Consider the following 22,046-nt stretch of genomic DNA (forward strand, 5'->3'; position numbering starts at 1 on the left):
AAGACAGTAAATACTGCTGCAAATGATCTTGCAAATAGAGACAGAGAATCATTGGGTGGTATTTAAACCAGCCAACGACAACGTGCCTGATTCTTTTCTCATTTATGGTGGTGTAAATCTGGGACAATTTCACTCCGAAGTGATGTTTAGCAGTGGCCTACAAAAGGCAATATCTACAATGCGAATCAAACAGCATGAACAACAGAAACTTACAAAAAATATAAAAACCACTTTCACTGCTGTACTGAGACTTCTCACTCTTGACTGTAAATTACAGAACTTTTGGTTATCTTAGATTTGGTAAGAGTAATTGATTCAATTCCTAAATATTTGGGGAATAGTAGGGCAGATAAGTAATTTGTTTATGTTTGTTAACGGACTTGACTACCCCTAGATTTTCTCATTTAATGCCTATGGTTTTAAAGTGATAAAAACACAGCATTCGTGTACCAGAAGACTGACATGAGAGCCTGGTTAACTGATTCCACATTTATATCATTCGCAGGCAAGGGTTGTGAATTAAACTGGCAAGTCTGGGTAAAGCTGCTTGAAAACTCAAGTCCCTGCAATCTCAAGCAAGGCACCCAAAAATTGTGGGAACACATGGCCTTGAGGCTTCCGTTCCTCATCTGAGGAACTGAATGACACAACCTTAAGTCAGAAGTACTGTGAAAATGAAACCATTTATGTTTGTGAAATGCTCACACAGTGAAAAATCTTGATGAACAACATAGAAAATCCACAGAAAAACTAGCATTCTGCTTTTAGAGCAGAATAAAATGGCACAAGCCACACTTGAATCAATGAAGGCAAAACAAGCTATTTAGTAGCAGATCACTGAAGAAATATAGTCTATTCTCTGCACTGAATGAAGCTGGGGAGGGGTGGAAAAACAACAGCATTAAATTTGTATGCACAAGGCAACCCAAGAGTATGTCAGACAACTTCAATTCTGGCATTTCCTAATGTTCATATGCTTGACTTTTCAAAATTAGTATAATTTTCGTCTATTTGCGTTTGTGCTCTGTGTGTGTAACAAAAAGAGAAAAAGCATGCACGCAATGTAACTGTGATAACTAAATATACTCAAATTAAATACACATAATACAAAGGATTTATAAAATGTTAGTTTTAGGGATCGAACTTTATTTTTACAAGCCCAATTCAGATACTATTTAGTTCATTCTAATGTTTACATCACTGTCGTTATATTCCTCCCACAACAGCTCATAAATGAAAAAAACCCACACCTTTTAGTTTTATATTTTCTTTACAAATATCCTATATTTACTGTAAAACAAACAAACAAAAAAGTGATAGTAATTTCCCACACAGTGACATTTTCACTGAAGAAACTATCGTATTTGCTAGGGTATAGTGAACTCTCTCAAGAAAATGAATTGTAATTCCCACTATGAAATATTTCCAAAGAAGTTTTTTTAGGAAACTCTTCTGAAAGCAGAAACATATTTAAAATTATAAAAAATGAGTAGTTTTGGAAATGTTTATCCAATGGAATCTAATTTACTTGGGTCAAAAATGTGTCTCACCACATGGGTTTTCCACCCAGGAAGATCAGTGCAGGTAGGAAACTGTCTGTACAGTTATTTCTGCACACACCTCTCGCTTTAGCATGGAGTAACTTTATGATGACCTGTGCAGACCAGAAATGAAACCTCTCCCTGACTGCCTCCAAAGATCAGAGTTTTCAGAATCAAACTGAAGTTTTGCCCAATATTCTTTTTTTTTCACTAATGGAACGCTTACTGGGGCTTACTGGGGCGAGTTCCATTAGACTCCCACTTACTCTGAAAGCAGGCACAAATTCTGCACTATCTTACCTCCAACGAGAATAAACATCAGTATGATTCCTAGTTCCTTTAGAAGAAGCTCAAAGCTGTAATAAATTACTTCTAATTTCAGTATTACAGAGTATACTTGTATTTTGTTTGCTCTAAACAGATTAGTTGATCACTTATTTAAGGGATACTTAAAATACCCAGTACAATACTAGATACAGTTGAAAAATTACTGTCTTTGTTACATTTATTTCACAGTAAAGGGATACACAGCTATCACAGATTGTTAATCTCGGGCATAAAGGGAAATGTGATTTCCTGGAAAATGTTAAGAGGAATCGGTGGTGGTAATTTTTTTTCTTGTCTTTCTGTGCCACCTAGTGGTGGCACACAACAGGGCTCTCCCTCTTAATACTGTGCACCACTCTTGACAAGCTATTAATTCACATGCTACTAAACATGTTCCTCTGACACTCCGTAAAACCCCCTTGCCTCTTTCATATACTTAAGGCCACTGATGCCTAACTCTATGTATGGCACACTGGCATCCTTGATCTACTAGTCTGTGGGTGATATAAAAATAAACAGATTAAATGATACTTACCTGCAGTTAATGTTTTTTTCTTCTCACAAAACTGTAGCTCAAAATATTTTATAAAACAGCTGGAAAAATCATTCAAGGGTGTCTTAGCATGTCCAAAGGCCTCCAAGATACAGTTTACCTGCAAGACAATGGTAAAGAAGTAGTAAGATGGGAAATAAACAGGAAGATATTTCACTAAACATCAGTGAGGTTGTTTTGTGATCAACAACTGGGAAAAAAAAAAGACCTTTTTTCAGCTTGGAATTTAACAAATTCCTTGAAAGTTTTTTTTTAAACAGAAATTAAAGTAAGATAGCTCAAAAGAAAAAAAAAAAAGTGCTTTCGAATATTGGAAGTTGTAAATGGAAGGGGAAGACAACGGCTCACACTTGAGCTGTGTCCTTACAGGTGGTTTGGATACAAGTGACTGGAGTCATATGCCCAGAGCTGGCATGCTTAGCAAAAAGATCAGTCTTTGAAGGCAGCTATGCTTGTAAAGTTACAGTCTGTCGATACTAATAACCAGCCAAAGGAATTTACAAGCTTTATATGATGCCAGAAATGGCATAAATTATTGATTTCAAATAGAATTACTCCAGCATTATACTAGTGAAAAAGTGAGGGAAAAAATAGATTCTGACTTTTTTATGGCATCTCTCACTAATGCATTTCCATGTTACATCTTCGTGGTCACAGCAATTATTTTTAAAATATTAAAAATTTTAAAAATAATAAAAAGTATTAAATATGCCCTCTTTATTCCATGTTTTCTCTGTATTTACCTTTTTTATGTATAATTAGTTTCTTACACTAAATGGATCCCCTTCAGCACTTTCCCCTTTTGCATCCTAAGAAATTGATTGCAACGTGGCCTCATACACTATTGTTCTGATATAACCATGGTTTGCTGAAGCTGGATGACCTAGATGGGGACAGATAGGAGGGAATAGGGCTGTGGAGTGGCACAGGTAACTTGTGGCTCCAATCACAACGACAGAAGCTCTAAAAATCAGACCCTTCAGAATTATTAATTAAACCAGCTATTTGTGCAGTAGGTGGCAGCAGAAAACTAGTCAGCCTAGTTTTGGTTCCACTCCAGTAGTGGTGTTTAGGATGTATTTGTTCATTAGGCTAATTCAGCACTTGATTAACCTGTGCAGCTTTATTAACTTTAATGGTGCTATGCATAACTGGAGCAGGAATGAATTCAGGTTATTGTGTTCATTAAAGCACCTTAAAAGGCAACTAAACCAGAATCTCTACTTGATTCTCCATGGGTGGGATCTGCTACATCTACCTTCACTGTGTGAAGTCAGGTGTCCCATCTAAGCTAGTTACAAAGGATCTTTCTATAACCAAACGGCAACTCATTTTTCTTAATATGTGATGATTCTCTTCTGCCCCTGTTGACTAAGAGTCATTGACACTATGGCTACATCCATACTAGAGACTATACTAGACACTATAGGCTATGTCTATACTATTAAACTAAACAGGACCAGGTGCAGGACTCTCTGTCCTCTATGGTAAGTGGCATGGTAAGGTTCGCATTTGGACATCTACCTCTTCTTTTGCAGAATAGGGTGGACAGACTGTTGCGAATGGTCCCTGGCACGTGCTGTCCTCTGAACTGTGGCCAGAGGATCTGTTGGGGATTTAAACTGTGTCAGGGAGCAGGATAGCAACTGCATGTTAGGGATCATTGTTCAGTTTACTACATAGATGTAGAGTAGGTTAAAGTAGTCTACAAAGTTAACTAATTTTTAGACAGAGAAAATTAGGCCTTGTCAGCCCCCTTCCACACTGATTCCTCTTCTTAACCAAGGACAACATCTTATTTCATTTGCACTGGATCATGATGGTTGTCCCTGGGAGTTTTCCTGTGGTCAGGAGACAAGCTGCAGCAGACACAAGACTACTTCCCACACCTCCTGATTCCCACTGCTGCCATATTTGTATCCAAAACACACAGTTTTCAGTTGCATATTCGCAAAGTTACTTATTTACTTAGTTCTTCTACTCATTACTTAACCTGAACTTTAGGAAAGAAAAGGACTTGGAGGATCTGACCTGAATTTTGAAGTTCTACTTGAATAACATCTATGGCCTGATGAGTTCAAAACTGTAAGTAAACCTGTGTAGGTAGTAAATAAAAAAATACACAGTAGAAATAGATATCACTTGTAGGGCTCCTGGGTTTAAAATAAAGTAAAAGTGTACTGTCCCTATAAATTGTATTATTGCAACACTAGACTTCAAAATTTAAATCAAAAAAGTGAAAAAATAACAAGGGTATTCTTAACAGTCACATGAAACCTAGATTAAATGTGTCGGTTTAGGAACATCATCAATGAATGAAGTAACATTGTGAAAAACACTTTAACGTGGCAATTGTGTGACTACATGAAGTAAAGTAAAGCTACAGATTATTCAGTTGTAGTGTTTTCAGTGTCATAAGGCTTTTTTACTGTCTTCAAAAAACACAAATGTAACACTTTTTTCTAAAATCCACCCAAAAGCCACAGGACTTTTATTACCTTATCAGGTGGAATGTACAAAATATGAACCGGTGTATCTGTAGCCTTTCCCATATCCCCATAATCCTGATTTGTAGGTTGTCTGTTAATGTCAGCTGTACTTCTGACACTATTTTATCATCTTTCTGGGCTGAATCATGCATAATTCAGGAAGAAAGCAGTGTGTTTTGAATGATGTATGTGATGCTATTAAAAACCCCCACAATGAAAGGTTCTGGAGTTCTGTTGGATATCATACATGTGGCAAGTGAAAGCTAAAAAAAAAAGTATCTTGGGTTGACTGTAAGTGCTGCAGATGAAGGTCACCAGAGTGGGTGAAAGAGTCTAAACATATTTTTTTTAAAGTATGAAACTCAGAACTGAGTTATGACAATGCAGACTGTGCTAAAACATTCCATGTAAATCTGTCTCTGTGCTGGGATCCCAGATGAGAAGTTTCATCAGGAAAGGCAATTTTTTGAAAGAATTTGAATTGGCAGTCTAGGGTTCAGCATAATTTAAAATGTCAGTATGAACCTTTATAGTAGTGTTACAGCTGTAATAATGAAACATAAGTTGCAATGTTCAGCCAAATGAAAACTTTACATTTACAACGTACTAAAAAGGAGACAAATTCATCTGATATGTGAAGAAGGTTCGCGTGATTTCATGTTATGCGTTGGGCAGAATTTGTTTCTGCTGTGGGAATTAAATATGACTCAGCAAATATTCAGAACTCTTGCCTATTTCATAAATATATTTAGTATACAAATGCTGGGCCATATAACTTTATTCAGTTCTTGCAGCTTTCCTGCAACTTTCCGGTTTCTGTCTTACATACTATTACTTCAGATGCCTCAGCACTTCTTATACTGTCCAGAGAAGCACCACCACAACCATAAAGATAAATTTATTTACTTACTGAAGGTAATTAGTACACATTTAGGAGACAGTACCTTATCACACAAATGTTTCCTATTCACTGAAACGCTGCTTTCCAAAGTCACCAAAACATACAGAAACAAAACTGGCCTCCACTTTTTGGTTTCCTCTCATCACATCAATATGAGCTTAATCCTGTTCCCATTCAGGTCAATTCAGGGAAAGAAACCTCCTTTGACTTCAATGGTGAAAACAAACCCTTTATGAACTTCTGCATAGCAGATGCCTTTTTCCTTACAGTTCAAATGTCTTTGCCTATCCAAGAGGCCAGATTTTTGCTTTGTTCTACTCAGTGATCAGAATGCTACTTACATGTTTTATCTTTGTATCAAAGATATTTCTGCTGGAGCTGGCTCTGCAACTGAGGTGCTTCATTATCTGTTTGCAGGCTTCAGTCTTCCCAGAACCACTTTCTCCACTGCAAGATGACAGGCAAGAAAGAGAGGGGGGAATCATTGTTATTTTCACATTTGATATGTTATTTATATTCTCTGCTAGCTCCATTTTAACGGATTTAAGATATCTCAGTCAAACTTTCATTTCAAATAACAGAAGGTTTATGGATGGCAAACAATAAAGAACAGAATGTAGGAGATAGACTGGCTGACTGTCTATGTTCATGAGGGCTGTCAGAGCTGTCAAGCTATATTGTCTTGTACGACAAGCCAAGCCAGTCAAATCTAAAACTTTCAAGCCATTTTGAAGGTATTTATAGCAAAGATTTTATCTCCTCCTTTATCTTCTGTCCAGCAAAGGAGCCTGCTTATGCTGCCTGGTTCTCTTTGCAGATGGGGAAATACTACTGCGGTAATGATGGGAGTCAGAAGGAAAGGAAAGTGTACAATACAATAGGAAGAAAGTAAAAGAAATAGGAAAGGAACAGGAAGGAAGAGAAAAAGATGACTGATTTTACAACCTGCCCGGTTTTTGCAGTGCAATACACTCTGACTTCAGTGATCCTGTTTCACTTAATTTCTTGTTCATTATGTGGAATAAATATTCCAAAGAATGAGAATCTCTGAGGGGGGAAATGAGCAAAGAAAGCAAGGTAAAAGGCAATATGAACAATGAAGGTAGGAAGAAACAACAGAAAAGTGGAGGGATAGAGGAGGAAAGCAAACTCAATGTGCACTTAAAGCATAGAGCTCAATGTGCACTTAAAGCATAGAGAAGGAAGGAAAAGAAACAAAAGAGATGGAAAGGATAAAGTTAGTGAAGCCTGACTAAGAAATTCATGTAAGAATTTCTTACTTGATTTAAGAAGTTGTTCTCTTTATAGACAACTGAACCAAACAAAATGTAATTTGATGCTCCTCCTTCATTTATCTGCTTGATCAAATTTAAAAGGCTGTTTCTACAACAGCCAGTTAGATTTTTCACAAGTGCAATGGCCATGCTGGTTGGTCAGTCTGTTATCCGTATAGTTTAGTTTCTGAAAATGAGAGGGTAGTAAAATATAGTATCTGTCTGGCCCTTGCTTTATCTATTCAAATATCACTTCAAAGGAGAAATCAATTAAAGGAAGAAACAAGAGAGGGAAGGACAAAAAGGTCTTCATACTCAGGCAGGGATGGGATCTCTGCACCATTCATTTTCATTCAACTTTTATGGGATATACACGCAGCTCTGGAGAATATCTTATTTGTTTACTTGGTAAACTATAGTCTTAAGAGACAAGACAGATGTCTCATTACTATATGTGATATGTCAAACTGCTTTTATCTATGTCCTCCATGTTCTATAACGAGCTGGAGTCTGACCCAGGACTTCAAACTCCTATTGGCATGAGTAGGAGGTTTGGGGTCCATGACTGCAAAGGTTTGCAACCGGGATATATGTTACGTAAAGACCTCAAATAACAGGTCACAAAGCCATATTTAAACTAGGTCTTACAATGAAAGAAATCATGTGAAGTCAAGAAGGTCACTGTCACAGCTGATATGAAACTAGTATCTCTACAGGATTGACAAGGTGCTCCATAAGAGCACTATCCCTTGCTCAGATCTTCAGCTTCTGACTTTCTGAAAGAGTTTCAAAAGTCAGATGATACTTGATGTCACCCTCTAAAATCTGCATGCATCTCTGCCCTCTTAAGGATGACTTCACTCTCCAAATGCTAATTGTACCATGTTGCCTCTGTTCTTAAGAAGTAGCATAGCTTTCTGTCTATAATGGTAGTGTGCAAATTCCATGTTCCTTTGCCTGTTATCACTAACAGGAACAGGAAAAAGTGAAGCAGGGCATTAGTCCTGTGATACTCCTCCCCTAGAAACATTTCATACTCTTGCAAATTACTGATCTTATGCCTGTATTATCCAGAAAGTCAGTGAGCTTACAGACAGATATAAATCTATCTTGCCATCTATCTTGCCTCCTCTCCCTCACCTCCTACTGCCCACTCATATTGGCCACTCCACTGGCACCTGTGTGTCATGATGATGAAATAATTTTGTCCCTCCACAACATACTTAATCCAGAATCACAGCTGCAACCTGCTATCACTATACCACAGGTTACCAACAAGATTAGCAACAGTGGCTCTTCGGTTATTTCAGCTGTTAAGGAACTTCTCTGAAGTTAAAACATCACTGAAGTTTAGTACAGTCACAGTTACAGATCATGCCACTGAGCAGAAGTGTTCATATATGTTTGAAAATCAGATCTGAAATAATTCATAGTTTGTAACAACTCACAACTTGTTCAATGTGTACTGCTGTTTATATCCAGCAGATAAATATTTGTATAATTCTGATGGCTGAACAAGACTTGGTATTTAACAAATTGTTGTAGTATTTTATTATTTTGCTTGCTTAGGCCCAACTTCATCTGCCAAAAATACTTCTTTAACAGAAGGCTTTTCCAGGATTAGCAGGGTGGGGGTATTTTTCAAAAAGTCTTTCTCACAACTGGAGAAATTGGGGGTGTGGAGGCAGGAGAAGCAGAAGGGGTGCTAAAATAACATTTGATGAGCCTTTGATTGTTTTCGAGTATTAGAAAGCAGGCATGCAAATTATAATTCAAAACAGAAAAATGCCTTCTTAAACAAAGGAACCAGAGTGTTCACCATGAGTTTCCCCACTTAATAATTAATTTGTTTCACTTTTTAAATAAAGATATATTTTGTTTCTCAATGCAAGATAACTGTGGCCCAGATAACACAGGACCATGCAAGGGTGCACAAAGTGGACAGCTTCTGTTCCTTCTTCAATATTTCTTTCCAAGATTGCCATTTCCTAAACATTGCAGTGACACAGCTACAAAGATTTGACACTCTCAGCTCAACTGTTTATTTTACAGTGATTGACAGTTTGTCCAGCAGTGTCACAGGAGCTTGTTGGCTAAAGTGGTTGCTAGAGTACAGTTCAGAGGTCAGAATTCACTAGATCTTGGTTGCTGAAAGAGAGACACAATGTCATTTAGTTGTTCTGTGCATTTCAAAGGGTAATGCGTATACTCCCAGTGAAATATAGATTGAAGAAGTGAGAAAGAAATGCCATGTTAGGTAAAGTTTTAATTGTTGATAGAATTGTTTGGAACATTTGGGGCAATAAATAATTTAACAATGAAAAAGTAATTTGGCACCTTGAACCAGATCTTGTTTATTCCGTTTCCTTTGAGGTGGAGTAAAATTTTCTGAAACGTTCCCATTGTCCACAATATCTTTGCTTTAATGGTTTAATTCTGCTTAGAGAACAATTCGTCTTCTCTGTTTTAAATAATTGTTTCATTGCTGTATTTTTCAAAATGTACTTTACAATATGAATGTTGGTTTCTTGTAACTTTTGGTTGGGCTGCCTTGTCAAGCAGAAAAGCATTCTTCCACAGTAAAACTTCCTTAGGAGGCATTATGAAACAGGTAAAGCAAAGATGGCTTATTCCACAGATACAGAAGGTTAAATTAGGAAATCAGTAGAGACAGTGTACTCCAAGGGAAAGGAAAATGGACAGAGAATTTGAAAGCCTTATGCTCACCATGGGCTTTAGGCAAGTTCCACTAAGCTTTCTCATTTTTTTCCTCCTTTGGCTTTCTAACTTCCCTATATAACTACTTGATGGAGGGCCTGGTTCCTACTATTTCTTTATTAATATTTTGTTAATACAACCTCAATTACAACTCTAGTCTCCGTACCTTAAAATAGTATGAATAATAAGAAAAAATAACCTCTGTTTTGAAATAAAACATTCAAAGCTAAAATTGTTAGGAAAAAGTCCAATTTGAAGTGTGAAAATACAACGGCATGTGAAGCAAAGAACACAAGATGTTCTACAACCAGGGGAACTAAAGAAGCTACACCCTGCAAATCCACTGCACTTGAATCATGATCCAGGTCTTCTGCTACCTTGTGCCAGTCTAGCTGGGCCACTGGCACCACTCATGCCGGCGAGCTCAGGGCTAAGCATGTGCTTGCCGGACAGTCCACACAGGAACAGCCTGGCTGTTCCCTTTCGCAATAGCTGTGGCTGGAGTTACAACCACCTTTGTGACAGCTCTCAAAAAACCACAAAGCCTGTGTGAACACCCAGCTCTGAGACCTCCATGGCTGTTAGCGGCCAACAGGTTCAAAATTTATTGGGTGGAGGGGGACTTAGAGGTGGACAGACAGAACCATCATGTAGAAGTACTTAACCAAGGAAGCCCAGCTAAAATAGTAAGAAAACAGCAAAGTTTTAAGAATTAATTCCTGCAAGTACTGAGAAGTACACCTTGCTTACCCTCAATTTCTGCATATTAGCCAGGTTTGTCTATATCTTTATGAATTCAGATAACTGGATCATTATTGTTTGGCAAGTGTCAATTCCAGTGTAAATAAATCCTATAAATCATCTGTTTGGGGAAAAATATGACAAAATATAAAACATGTAAGGAGGAACATACCTGCCATTTCAGATCATATAAGTGACGGGGTTTTAATGTCTGACCAAAGGTACCACATTCAGAAGTCCAGGAATACCTCACAAAACAAACAAAAAACCCTACTCCTCCAGTACTTGAATTATAATCAGAAATGCTGGAAAACTTCTGACAGAATTTGTTCATATAAGATTTGCACCAGTTTTAAAGGAAGATTTAGATCAGCATAGATATGCATGCTGTTTTGTATGAACTTCTGAAACCCATCTCTTCTTGTACCACCCTAAACTGTGAGCATTACTACTCCAAATTCCCACTCTGATAGTAAGACATAGCCAGGGAAGAGAGAGTAAGCTTGCAAACTTTTGGGGGACCAGAATAATTTCTTTCTTCTCAGTTTGCAGAGTACGTAAGCAAGACACTGGCTCTTGCTCTGTGATTGAGGCTTCTAGATTTGAAATAAGTATGTGCAAGCAAGACTGCTAAATATAAAATAATGTGTTTTGCATCATCAATAGTGATATCTGTAACAGAACAACCCTGCATGTTAGTTGGAAATTATATTTCTAAAGTACACTAGAAAGTGTATTTCTAAACTTTTTTAAATTATAAATAGGATGTCCAAATCTATAACTGTACTGCAGTAGGCCATTGCACTTACAATACTTTGAATTATAATGTAAAACTTAAAGATTACTAAGTTGAACAGAATGCCTGTGGTGACACTAAACTGAGGAAATCAAAAGCTTTCAAAGCATTCCACTTTAAAAGACAAGGATTTCTCTTCGTTCCAGATTATTTGGCTTAAAAATGTGATTTATATCACAACAAAACCATTGGATATTGACATTCCTGGCTGCTAACATATACAAAATTATACTATTTCATTTGATATATTCATTATGGTTTTTTGATTCACCAAATTAGCCGTCAGCTTCCCGTAAACCATTGCCTTGATTGACTAAGGATCCTTAGCTTTTAACAAGCCTATAAACTATACTTAGGCTTCCTAGACAGCTCCTCACTTATCTTGTCAGTGCATAATGCATTTTCATATCCTGAACAGCAGGAGCAAAATGCAGTCGGAAAGAAGTTAATTATGGAAAGTCCACCTATTGCTATTTTAGAGCATAACATAATGTTATTTTATTCTGTAACTTTCATACAAATTTTATACAAAGTCAGCTCTTGGTGGTAAGCATACATGAGTGATGGTGGCTTGCTAGAAACTAAAAGTAATTGTGAATAACTGGTAGTAAACTCTTCAATAATTTGGCCAAATGCTTTCCTGTTGAAAAACACTCAATTTCAGTGAGTGAACACTTGATGAGATGTCAAGTGATTGGGGAAAAAAAAAAAAAAAAAGGTGGAAAGACTGATCTGGATCATCCTGAGAGCTTTAAATTGATTATTTTTTCCTTTTTTAACCAATTCAGTAGCAAAGACTTAATATGATGTTTAGGGGACTAGATAGCACCAGAAAAAGACCAAAGTCACAAAGAAAACTGAAACAAGCAACATTAAAGTGAAATAGTAGTAAGTTTTTTGTTAAATTTGAAGATGAAATACACTTCATACACTTTAAATGGGAGATAATGAATGTTCTACAAAATAAAGTGCTTTAACATTGCTGGACTTGTAAGAGTCTGAAGTGCAATTCTAAAACTTTAAAACGTGATGATGTATGTGTTTTTACCATGCAAACACAAAGTTTTGACACAGAAGTGTTGCCACTGGCTTTGCAGAGGGTTCCCTTCCACTAGCAGAATGTAATAATGTTATACTAAGAACCCTATCTCAAATCTGTGTTAAATCTGCCTTCTGTAAGTGTAAGGTTTTTCATGCAATGCAGAGGTCAAACCAGAAAATTATAAACCTGTTTAATTTATAAATTAGGGGTTAATAAGTATTTTTACAAGAAATATTCCTAATTATATGCAATTTATAAAGAATGTAGCAATGACAGAAGTATAAGTGGAGCTTTGAGTAGTTAACCTTACACATTATAGAGCTCTGTCTGCTCCTTTGTCACTGCAGAAGATGCCTCAGTGTTCCACTGCCTGTTCTATCTTCTGTACATTCATACAGCGTACACAGCCTCTGCAAAGCGAACAATCTACTTGCAGTTGTGCAGTTATTGGAATATTTTGCCATTGATATTTATGTATAATATTTCATGTAATGGGTGATTCATTTTACAAGACTAAAAAAAGATTGTTTTTTTCCACATTGTCTGCTTTGCTCCTCGGGGAGAGCCAGTCAACCTGCATGGAGCAAAGGGAGCAAAGCAGACAGTTGATATATCCGAGAGGTTGTACCAACAAGAGACAAAAATCAAACTCGTACTGTGAAGCAAGGTTGGCAATGCTAGATTCCCATTTTCGCTGAATCACGTAACAGGAGACAGAGGAATTCTACCACTAAACTGAGCAGTAAATTCCTTAACACTCTATAGCTCCTAATGTAAGTTGCAAAACAATGGATTTGCTTAGATTAAAGAATAAACTTGAAAAAGACACTTTTAACACTTCATTTTCCCTGCAAAGGACTGGTCTGGTCCTAAGTTAACTCCAGGATATAAACTGGGACAGAAGTATTCTTCCAGATCTGTAAGGAAATGCTTCGGAAATGGATGTTTGCTGTTTGTGAACTGGTGTCTTCACTTTTTTGGGCAACCCTCCAAAGCAGCCCCAGTCAGAAAATTCAAGATTTGCTAAATCTGTTTCCTGTGTGAACAACACCTTACAAAAGAATCTTGCTGCTAGGGAAGAACATTTCACATTTGCTAGACCATTTTGTTGATTTCAATTTTGATTTTTTTTTTCTTCTATTTTAACCACTTGGAAACTTTTCTTTGACTTGCTTTTGGTCTTAAAGCTTGCCTTCTACCAAGCAGTCTTAAGGTGATCTGATACACACCAAGTTCTGCATGCTACAGAAAGATGCAAACACTTCCATACCTACAGTGTCTTTAGGCACAGAAAACAGGAAAAGTAAATATTAGGTGATGACACTACAGAAGGGAGAATTTTTCTTCATCTGGCACAAGCCTATGCTGTTTCCGCAAATAGCAGGTAGCTTAGCACTCTGAGAACAGCCATACTCATGACAGAAGTACTGACTTTTTATCAGCTTGATTTTTGTGCTCATGGGGAAGCCACAGTAGATCTGCAGCTACAAACCCTTTCCCTGTGATCACAGGAGCACTCACTGCCAAATCTCTGGTGTTTATTCCCAAAGAAAAGGGTGGAGTCTCTGCTTCCATATATTTAATTGCTAACACTATCACAATCATTTGTGTGGAGTCAGGAGACTCCAACCACATCTGGCTAAGGATACAATATAGAAATGGTCTGGCCCTGAAGGGCTTCTACTCTAAATATATCACTAGAGACAAGCAGCTAAAGAAAGAAAACCAGTAAAAACAAATAAACAAAAAACAGATGGAAGTTATACGAGAGAGGGAGAGAGAGAACAGGACAATAGCTATGAGCAGCATCATATACAGTAAGCACAACTGCTCATGGAGGAATGTCTTATTTATAAAGATTCTGATCTCAGTGATGTGAATTAGCAATGCTTTGAGAAAGCTTGTTGTAAGGGACTTTGGTACAGAAATGCAAAATTCCTGGATCCCAGTCAGGCTTAAGCATGAAATAAATAGTGCTGTAAGTCTCCGCTCTGCCAGAAACTATGAAGCTCTCCTGAACACACAAATGGGCTGAAAATTGAAGTAGCACTTTAAGGTCAGAAAGTAGAGTCTGGTAGTTTAGCAAGAGGCTCAAGACCATAGCTTTGGACTTAGGCAGTTAAGTTTCAACTCAGACAACTTCAGGAGCCTTCATCTCTTTTCATTATCATCTCTTGGGAAAATGTGGGAGGCAAAAATGACTAGACTAAGAAAAACAGTATCATTAAGGGTTACTCTGCATGCAGAATTCATTAGCAACAGTATGTGTCCAATAAAAGAGTAATTCATTAATCATTAGTAATGGCCACTAAACTCATGGGAAGTATCTTTTTGTAATTATTCTTTGGCAGGAAAAAAAATTCATTGAAAAAAATTGCTGATAGAAAATAAACTTTATCTCCACAAAATAAACAAGCTACAAAGCTTGATGAAGATGATAGGATTAACATGAATAAGGGTACATTTTCTGATATTCTTCCCAGTCCTTTTGAAAAGATTGTGGGTAGCTTGATGTACTGAAAATAAAATAAATAACTTCTATAAAGAAATTACTGGTTTTTAAAATAACAAACTCAAACTTCTCAGGAAAAATTCAGATGAGAGTTATACATACTGCCATCACTTTGTTCTCCTCTGGCACTTAACAGTTAAGCTAGACATATTTTGAGAATTGGACATGAAAAGTAAAAACTGGTATGATATTAATTCTCACTGCTCCATATCATATCACAACATGCATATCAAAGCAGTAGCCTCTTCTCATGGTAAAATCTTTACAATAAAACTAAAGCATAATTATGTTTATAAATTATACTAACAAATTACTTAAACTATAAATTATTATTATAAGTAAAGTAGACCTAAAAATAAATACAGATTTAAGAGTTTTATTCTATAATTGCATCACGTTTCACTTGCTAATGATGACAACAGAAGGCAAAAGATGACAACAGAAGGCATCTTGAGATTAGTGCATACCCACAGGGATAATCTACTTTCACTAGATTTACTACTAATAAAACCAAACAAAACTAGCACCCTGATTTGATGTGGCTGTTTTCCTGTGAGGCATGCCGATAGTCCTCATTGTAAGAACTCTGACTTGGACAGTGTCTCAGGACAACCATTCCAATATTACAGCAGCAGAAAACACGGTACAAGGATTCTAGGAACTTTTTAGTCTAAGCCAAAACCACTACCAAAACCAGTGGGCCCTGCCAATCCTGCTCGGGCAACTCATTTCACTTCTAGGGGAATTTGGCTTTGGAATGGATTCAGGTTAAAATAGCTCCTCAAACATCACCACCACCTTCCCAGCTGTAGAGAATACCTGAGAGTATTTCTCCAGCCCAGCTCACCGTGCCACCACCTGAATGTTTGTGTTGACACAAAGGATGGTGTAGAAATGAGGAAATGAGCAGCCAAAGGTAGAAGCACTCTAGCCAGCTTATTCCAGTGTAACATTCCCATGGATCTATGAGCCCTTTTCACTTGTTCATCCACTGTCTCCTTCCTTCTGAGCGCTTATATGAGATGGCCTTTCTAGCTACGGAGAACTTCTCTGAGCCCCCCCATCTTCATTCAGCCTGTGATTCCACATTAGACAGAAGTGTATTTTTTTTACTTTTAAAATTTGTTACTAGGTGCACTTATCTCACTATACATGCATGCATGGAATTGTATCCACAACTCAGCTTTATAACTGGAGATATTTTAAAATTACAGACCATAGGCCAAACATGTACAGAACTTCTTACTCAGGAATGAAGAGTAGGCTTGATAAGAGAGGTTGGAGAAAACAAAGTAAAACACAAAAGCTTGGAGTATTTCAGAACTGCAGAATTGCAATTATTTGGTTCTGATAGGAAATGAAACTCAGACCTAGAAAACTCCTCCACAAACCCCTCTTCAAGTGAAAAATCAAAGAAAAACTGACTGGATGCTATAGCACATGCCCTTAGGGCCAGAATGTAAGCGCTGCTCCATGCTGTTTATTAACATAGATGTAACCAATGAATCATCCCTCACAGTGGGGGAAGAATCTTCTCTTTCCGATAGCTAATGTTGTTTTATAGCTGAAATAGCAAGAAAGCAGAAATCCATTTTGACCACACACACAAGTTCATGCACACACACATGATCAGGAGACAGCAGAGGGATAGATTAATAACTTGAGTTACATCAAGGATATGTTTCAGATAATTATTATTATTGTCAGAAAACCAATGGAAATTTCCTACACCACCTTTACTTTCCAGACATTCATTATTTAGATTCTACCAATGCACTAATATAATGAGAATATCCCATTTTTAATACCTCTTTATGAATTTCTAAAGGATCTCAATTCCCTTCTGTTTTCTCATTTAGTGCTAGCAGAAGAAAGCTATTTACAAAGAACTGTTTTTAGCTGTTTCTGTTAAGTTGCAGCTATACTTATCTCCTATTCCAAATTACCAGATGCTTTCCTTTCAGCTTCCATTTTCACAAGTGACCTTTAGATCTCATTAATTATCCACATACAGGATACTTTAGGACAGCATATCTATGGGCTGCCTTGATGTGATATGCAAATGTCTTGCCAAGTGCTGATGCCATCAACAGAGCACCGTCTCGTCACATTCTCCATCAGGTCACTGATTTATAATAAGCTACAGTGGGCTGGGCAGGGATCAAGACAGTGAGGCTTAACACATGCCTTGACATCCTGATATAAAATCATCAGTAGCAACTATTCCCTGATATCAAAGCCATTTATTATTAAGTACAATATTCTTTGTGTACTACTATACAATACTTAACTTGGCAGTTAGCCTTTTTCTTGAAGTGTGAATAAATATTATTTTCTGCTTCTTCTCTGTCTACACTTATAGGCAACTTCACAAAGATATTAATCAATTAGCAGTGTCCCAAATTGAAGAAAATGCTGAAGACAGTGCCTTACGGTATTTCTTATTTTTATCAAAATGATTATACCTAAACAAGAGTTAATATTTACGAGAAGATACTATGAACATACAGTAATAATTTCCTAATGTTGCCTGTAGTTCTGCTTAAATGTCACTGCTTACTGGATAAATAAGTAATTATTCCATTCTGATTAGCTTACAAAAAGGTTATCATTTGCTTCAACCAATCAACAATCAGTTCCACACATTATTAATTTATACATTTACAATTTAGAAACTTATAAACTATGTTTTTTCACAAACTATGCTTTTAAAAGAAACTTACAATATTCAGATGTATTTGAAGACTTAATATACAGAACTTCAAATACTCACAGGAGTCTGTCTCCACATAGACAGAATGCAATAAACATGGATACATATGATTGTATTTATCTGTCCATTTTAACTCTTGTAACTCTAACAGCATTATTATCTGCTTTGAGTATCATCTCCTCTCCATTTCATAGTATTCCATTTCCTTATAATTAGAGGTAGTTCAAGAGTAATTACAAGTTTTATCAAATTAATCAGCCTTTATTCCCAATCAAATCAAAATCAAACTTTTTTTTTCTCCCCATCTCCCATGAAGTTCTGCAAACCCTTCCCAATATTTCAGCTGACAGCAATTGTCAAAGTGACAAGATTGAGCAACAAATTTCTTTGAGCAACTACATCAAATTCACCGGACTCATTGCTTTCAGCTAGCATGAATGAAGAAAAGGGATTAACAGATTTGGGGATCAAAAGCTCCAAGTGAATTCGAAGTTTCACCATTATAAAACCAGCATATTTGGATGAAACTCTGTTTCACTGGAGATTCTGAATACATTTGTTCGCAGTCTTGAAGTTATTTATCACTGTGTGATATACAACTTGAAGTTACATATCACAACAACACTGTGAATAAAGGAACTGGTTAAAGTTAATTTTGAAGTTGGAGAGCTAAATAACAAGCTTATGGCCACACAAACATGTTAGGCAGAGTGGAAGCTCCAATACAGGTGCCCCAACTCAGAGGTTTATAATTTAGTCAAGGACTTCCCGTTTTTATTGTCATTAGATTCGATTTCTAATCCTGATCCATGTAATTCTAGCAAACACACACCGCAGTTTTGAATTCTTTACCATTAACTCTTTGTTCCTAATTAGATGCAGCTAGATGGAGTGGCAATTCCCCAAGAGAATTTATGAACTTGAGATGTAATTAAACCTTTTTCAGTTCTATTTTGCTCTAACATATGATACAGAGATCAGTACACAGAAAGAAATCAGTTGGAGGAAAAAATAAAATGGAAATCTCAGCTGTTGAGCCCTGGGGGAAAGAGCTGAAAGGCAGGAGTTACAAATTAGTTAATAGAAAGATAAATTTTCACCTGAGGATAAAGCACTGGGGACGCTGCTCCTGGAATAGCATGTGGTAAGCTCTTTCAGCACAGGAAAATATATGTGGGGGAAGTGAGGAACACAATTTTCCAGAGTTACTTAAATAAAGCTGGGTGACCTGAAAAATTGTAGAAAATTAACATGATCAATACATTTCAAACTAATTATGTTTCACCCCCCTAATCCTGGGTCTTTTGTAAAGCTCTCTAAGCATTATGAACAGAATCTCTGCATGTATATATGTGGTAACACTACAGTATCTATGAAGATTTTAATTAAAGAAAACTGAGCTGTAAGCGTAGAAGATCTAATTAAGATACAAAATAAACTTAACTAGAGGACTCAACAATACTGCTTTGTGCACTGACTAAAACAAAACCTAGTAAGTTACTTTTTATACCTCACTTTTACAGTTCTTCAATGTCTTGACTTAAAAATCTTATAAAACAAAATATGATAATCCCATGAAAAGCTAAAATTGAAATAAAAGGCTTAAGTTATAAACTAATTCATTTATTACATGACAGAGCAGTCTCCCACAAATACTCTCTCTGCAATATAGAATAACTTCCATGATACACATAGCTGGCAACATGTACTATCCTTAAAGCTTAAGTATGAGTAGAAGCAATTATGTGCTACTGAAACCCCAATTTTTTCTGAGGAGAATTAGTTCTTTCAGCTAATGTTAAGCAGATTTTAGAAAAATTAGATAGTCTGCTAATATCTACAATTCTATTCTTTCAGAATAAATAAATTTAATAAAGAAAATACAGAATGTGATTTAGATAAGATTGTGAGCAGAAACACCATACCATTTTACAAATATCCTTAAATAAATAATTTAACCTACTTTTTTATATAGCTTTTATCAGACCTTCTCATGAGTTTAGAAAGTTAACACAGGCTCTACAGAAACCCATGGTAGCTGGGGAACAATTGGAACACTATGAAGCATCTAGAATGATACTGGATGCTATCACTTAAACAACCAAATCCCTTCCTTTTCATCATGTTCCGTTTTTTCCAACTATTCTCTCTAACAGCCTTCCACCACAGTGCCATTTTTTATTTGCTCCTTTCTCCAAACTAATCAGGTGCTTAGCACCCCTTCCTCTCCCATGCCTGTCTTATTTATTTAGATATTAAACTATTGAATCTTGGGGCATCTACAATGCTGTGGCTGAATGAATCATCCACAATACGGCCCTATTCTTATTCAGGCCTTTCAAGCTACCAGACTGAACAAGATTAAATCCACACCGATTCTCAAAGAATCATTTCAGCATGTCACAAAGCAGAAAGAAAAACCTTCACATACTTATTGCATAATGTTGCAAGTGCTTTGCAAGTTTACATATTTTTCTAACACATGAACTTGAAGAATATATTTGTCCTAGTTGGACACAAATAAATTCTGCACAACCGTAGCAAAGCAGGATGACCATACCACACCCGGCTTTGTTACAGTTACTATCATACCAGTTACTATCATACCTTCGAAGTGGCGTCTGCATGTTCCTAGTACTATAATGCTACTATAATGTATAGTGCAGTAGTACAGTGTATTTCTGTTTAAAAATGCATTATTATCATCTAGCAATTGCATTGAATGGCATAGTAAGGAATGTGTATCAGTGACCATTAACATATGATTCTTTATGTCATTTCAGAGCGAATAATTGCTTATAAAAAGATTTATTCTAGTAGTATTCTATTGGAACTAAGTGTGGGAGGTCAGTGTAGGATAACAAAACAAAGATTGCCGAGAAGTTATGAAAAGTGTTTTTAAAAAAGGAGAAGAAAACCTAAAACATTGCTGTTATTGAAAAATGTACATGATAATCTTTTCATTGCTTCCTCCTGGTTTTAAAAATAGTATCATGCCCAATATATCTTTGCATTCATTTTTTGACAGCTAACAAACCACATACCTGAAACAAAAATGTTAACGAATGAGCCACATCATATAGCATGTCAGCATTTACTGAGGAATTGACATAATCAATTTTTGTTACTTTAATATACAGACCATCTAACACTTACAGACTTCAATATAATACCAGCTAATACTAAGCTGCTGCAGTATATCTGAGCATTTCAAAAACAGAGAAAACAAAGCTAATTTACAACTGTGGTTTTCTGATCATCTGAGAAATACCTGCCTAATGCACAATAGCACACAGATAATAACAATGGAGTAAAAGCAATGATCGTCCAAGGTGACCCAAACACTTTACAGGACAAAAAGTGTCTCATGCTAAACTTGCTAAAATAGATCTATCACAGAGAGGTCAAGAGAAGATGCAGCAAATGTCCAGGAAACATTTTAATACGTAAGCCTACCACCTAAATTATTCTTCTTTACATTTTTATCTTGGTGCTCAAAATCATGTATCTAATGTAAAATACACAGTGACAGGAAAAAATATCACCATCTAAAACCTTGGGGATGATGTATGATTTACATTTCTAGAAACTAAATTTAGACTCCCAACTTGAAATCTGCTACTACTGCCATTGAATGTCACAGCATTTCTTTCTCTCAAATTTACTACTGATACACACAAAGCCACATGACATAGCAAACAGCCACAGACTAGTTTGCTTATCGAATTTTGAACCCTTTATAATTCTTGTAAGATAAAGAAAGATATTTGAACACCCCCTAACACAACAGTGAGCCTGACCTCTGTGCAGTAATGTGATATCAGTGCAACAACAAGAAAATAACGGGGAGGGGGGGGCAGGGGGAGAAATCAACAGTTATGCTAATACTCTATCACTAAATGGCTGAGTGAGGATGAAGCAGAGATCAAATCATTTGAATTCATGTTACTCCCACTGATCTACAAAGTCCCCTTAAGTTAGTATCAGTGTCTAGGTACTAAAATGATAAACCCTTTGTAAATAGCTAGTTGGTCTCATAAGTGAAAGATTAGAAAGATAAGGGTACTACTATTCAAGAGAGAAACATCTGAAGCACTTCCTAAGTGGCCTTGTGCATATGACAGTGCACACACGGACTCAAGTTCCCTTTGCCCATATATTGCCTGTGCCCAACACAAGCCACCTCCGTACAACTGCCCCAGTGTAGTGCTAAGCTCATGCCGAGCACACTCATTGCCTGTACGGTATCTGAACTGAGTGGCCTGGTGTGGAGCACACACACCCATTTTGAGACTTTCTACAACCATTGAAGGTTGTTATCTCCGTAATCGTGTTTTGGGCAAGGGGGGTGTGAACCCAGACAACCGCTGCATGAAGTATGCAGCTATTTTTGCAACTTTGGCAGTGGCAGAAACCACCAAGGTCACGTTATACATCAG

At 36.7% G+C, this 22,046-nt stretch overlaps 1 protein-coding gene across 1 annotated transcript in view; it reads right to left on the reverse strand.

Annotated features, from left to right (window-relative positions):
* MYO16 (myosin XVI) overlaps positions 1-22,046 on the reverse strand; it is a 404,772-nt gene that overhangs the window by 158,969 nt on the left and 223,757 nt on the right. The window contains exons 13-15 of the mRNA XM_075525989.1: positions 18,708-18,835; positions 6,153-6,258; positions 2,404-2,521 (exon numbers count right to left, since the gene is read on the reverse strand). Of these exons, the coding sequence (XP_075382104.1) occupies positions 2,404-2,521; positions 6,153-6,258; positions 18,708-18,835 (352 nt within the window). The remainder of the gene's footprint in view (positions 1-2,403; positions 2,522-6,152; positions 6,259-18,707; positions 18,836-22,046) is intronic.

This window comes from Mycteria americana, chromosome 1 (genome assembly GCF_035582795.1).
Source record: "Mycteria americana isolate JAX WOST 10 ecotype Jacksonville Zoo and Gardens chromosome 1, USCA_MyAme_1.0, whole genome shotgun sequence".
Taxonomy (NCBI): Eukaryota; Metazoa; Chordata; class Aves; order Ciconiiformes; family Ciconiidae; genus Mycteria; species Mycteria americana.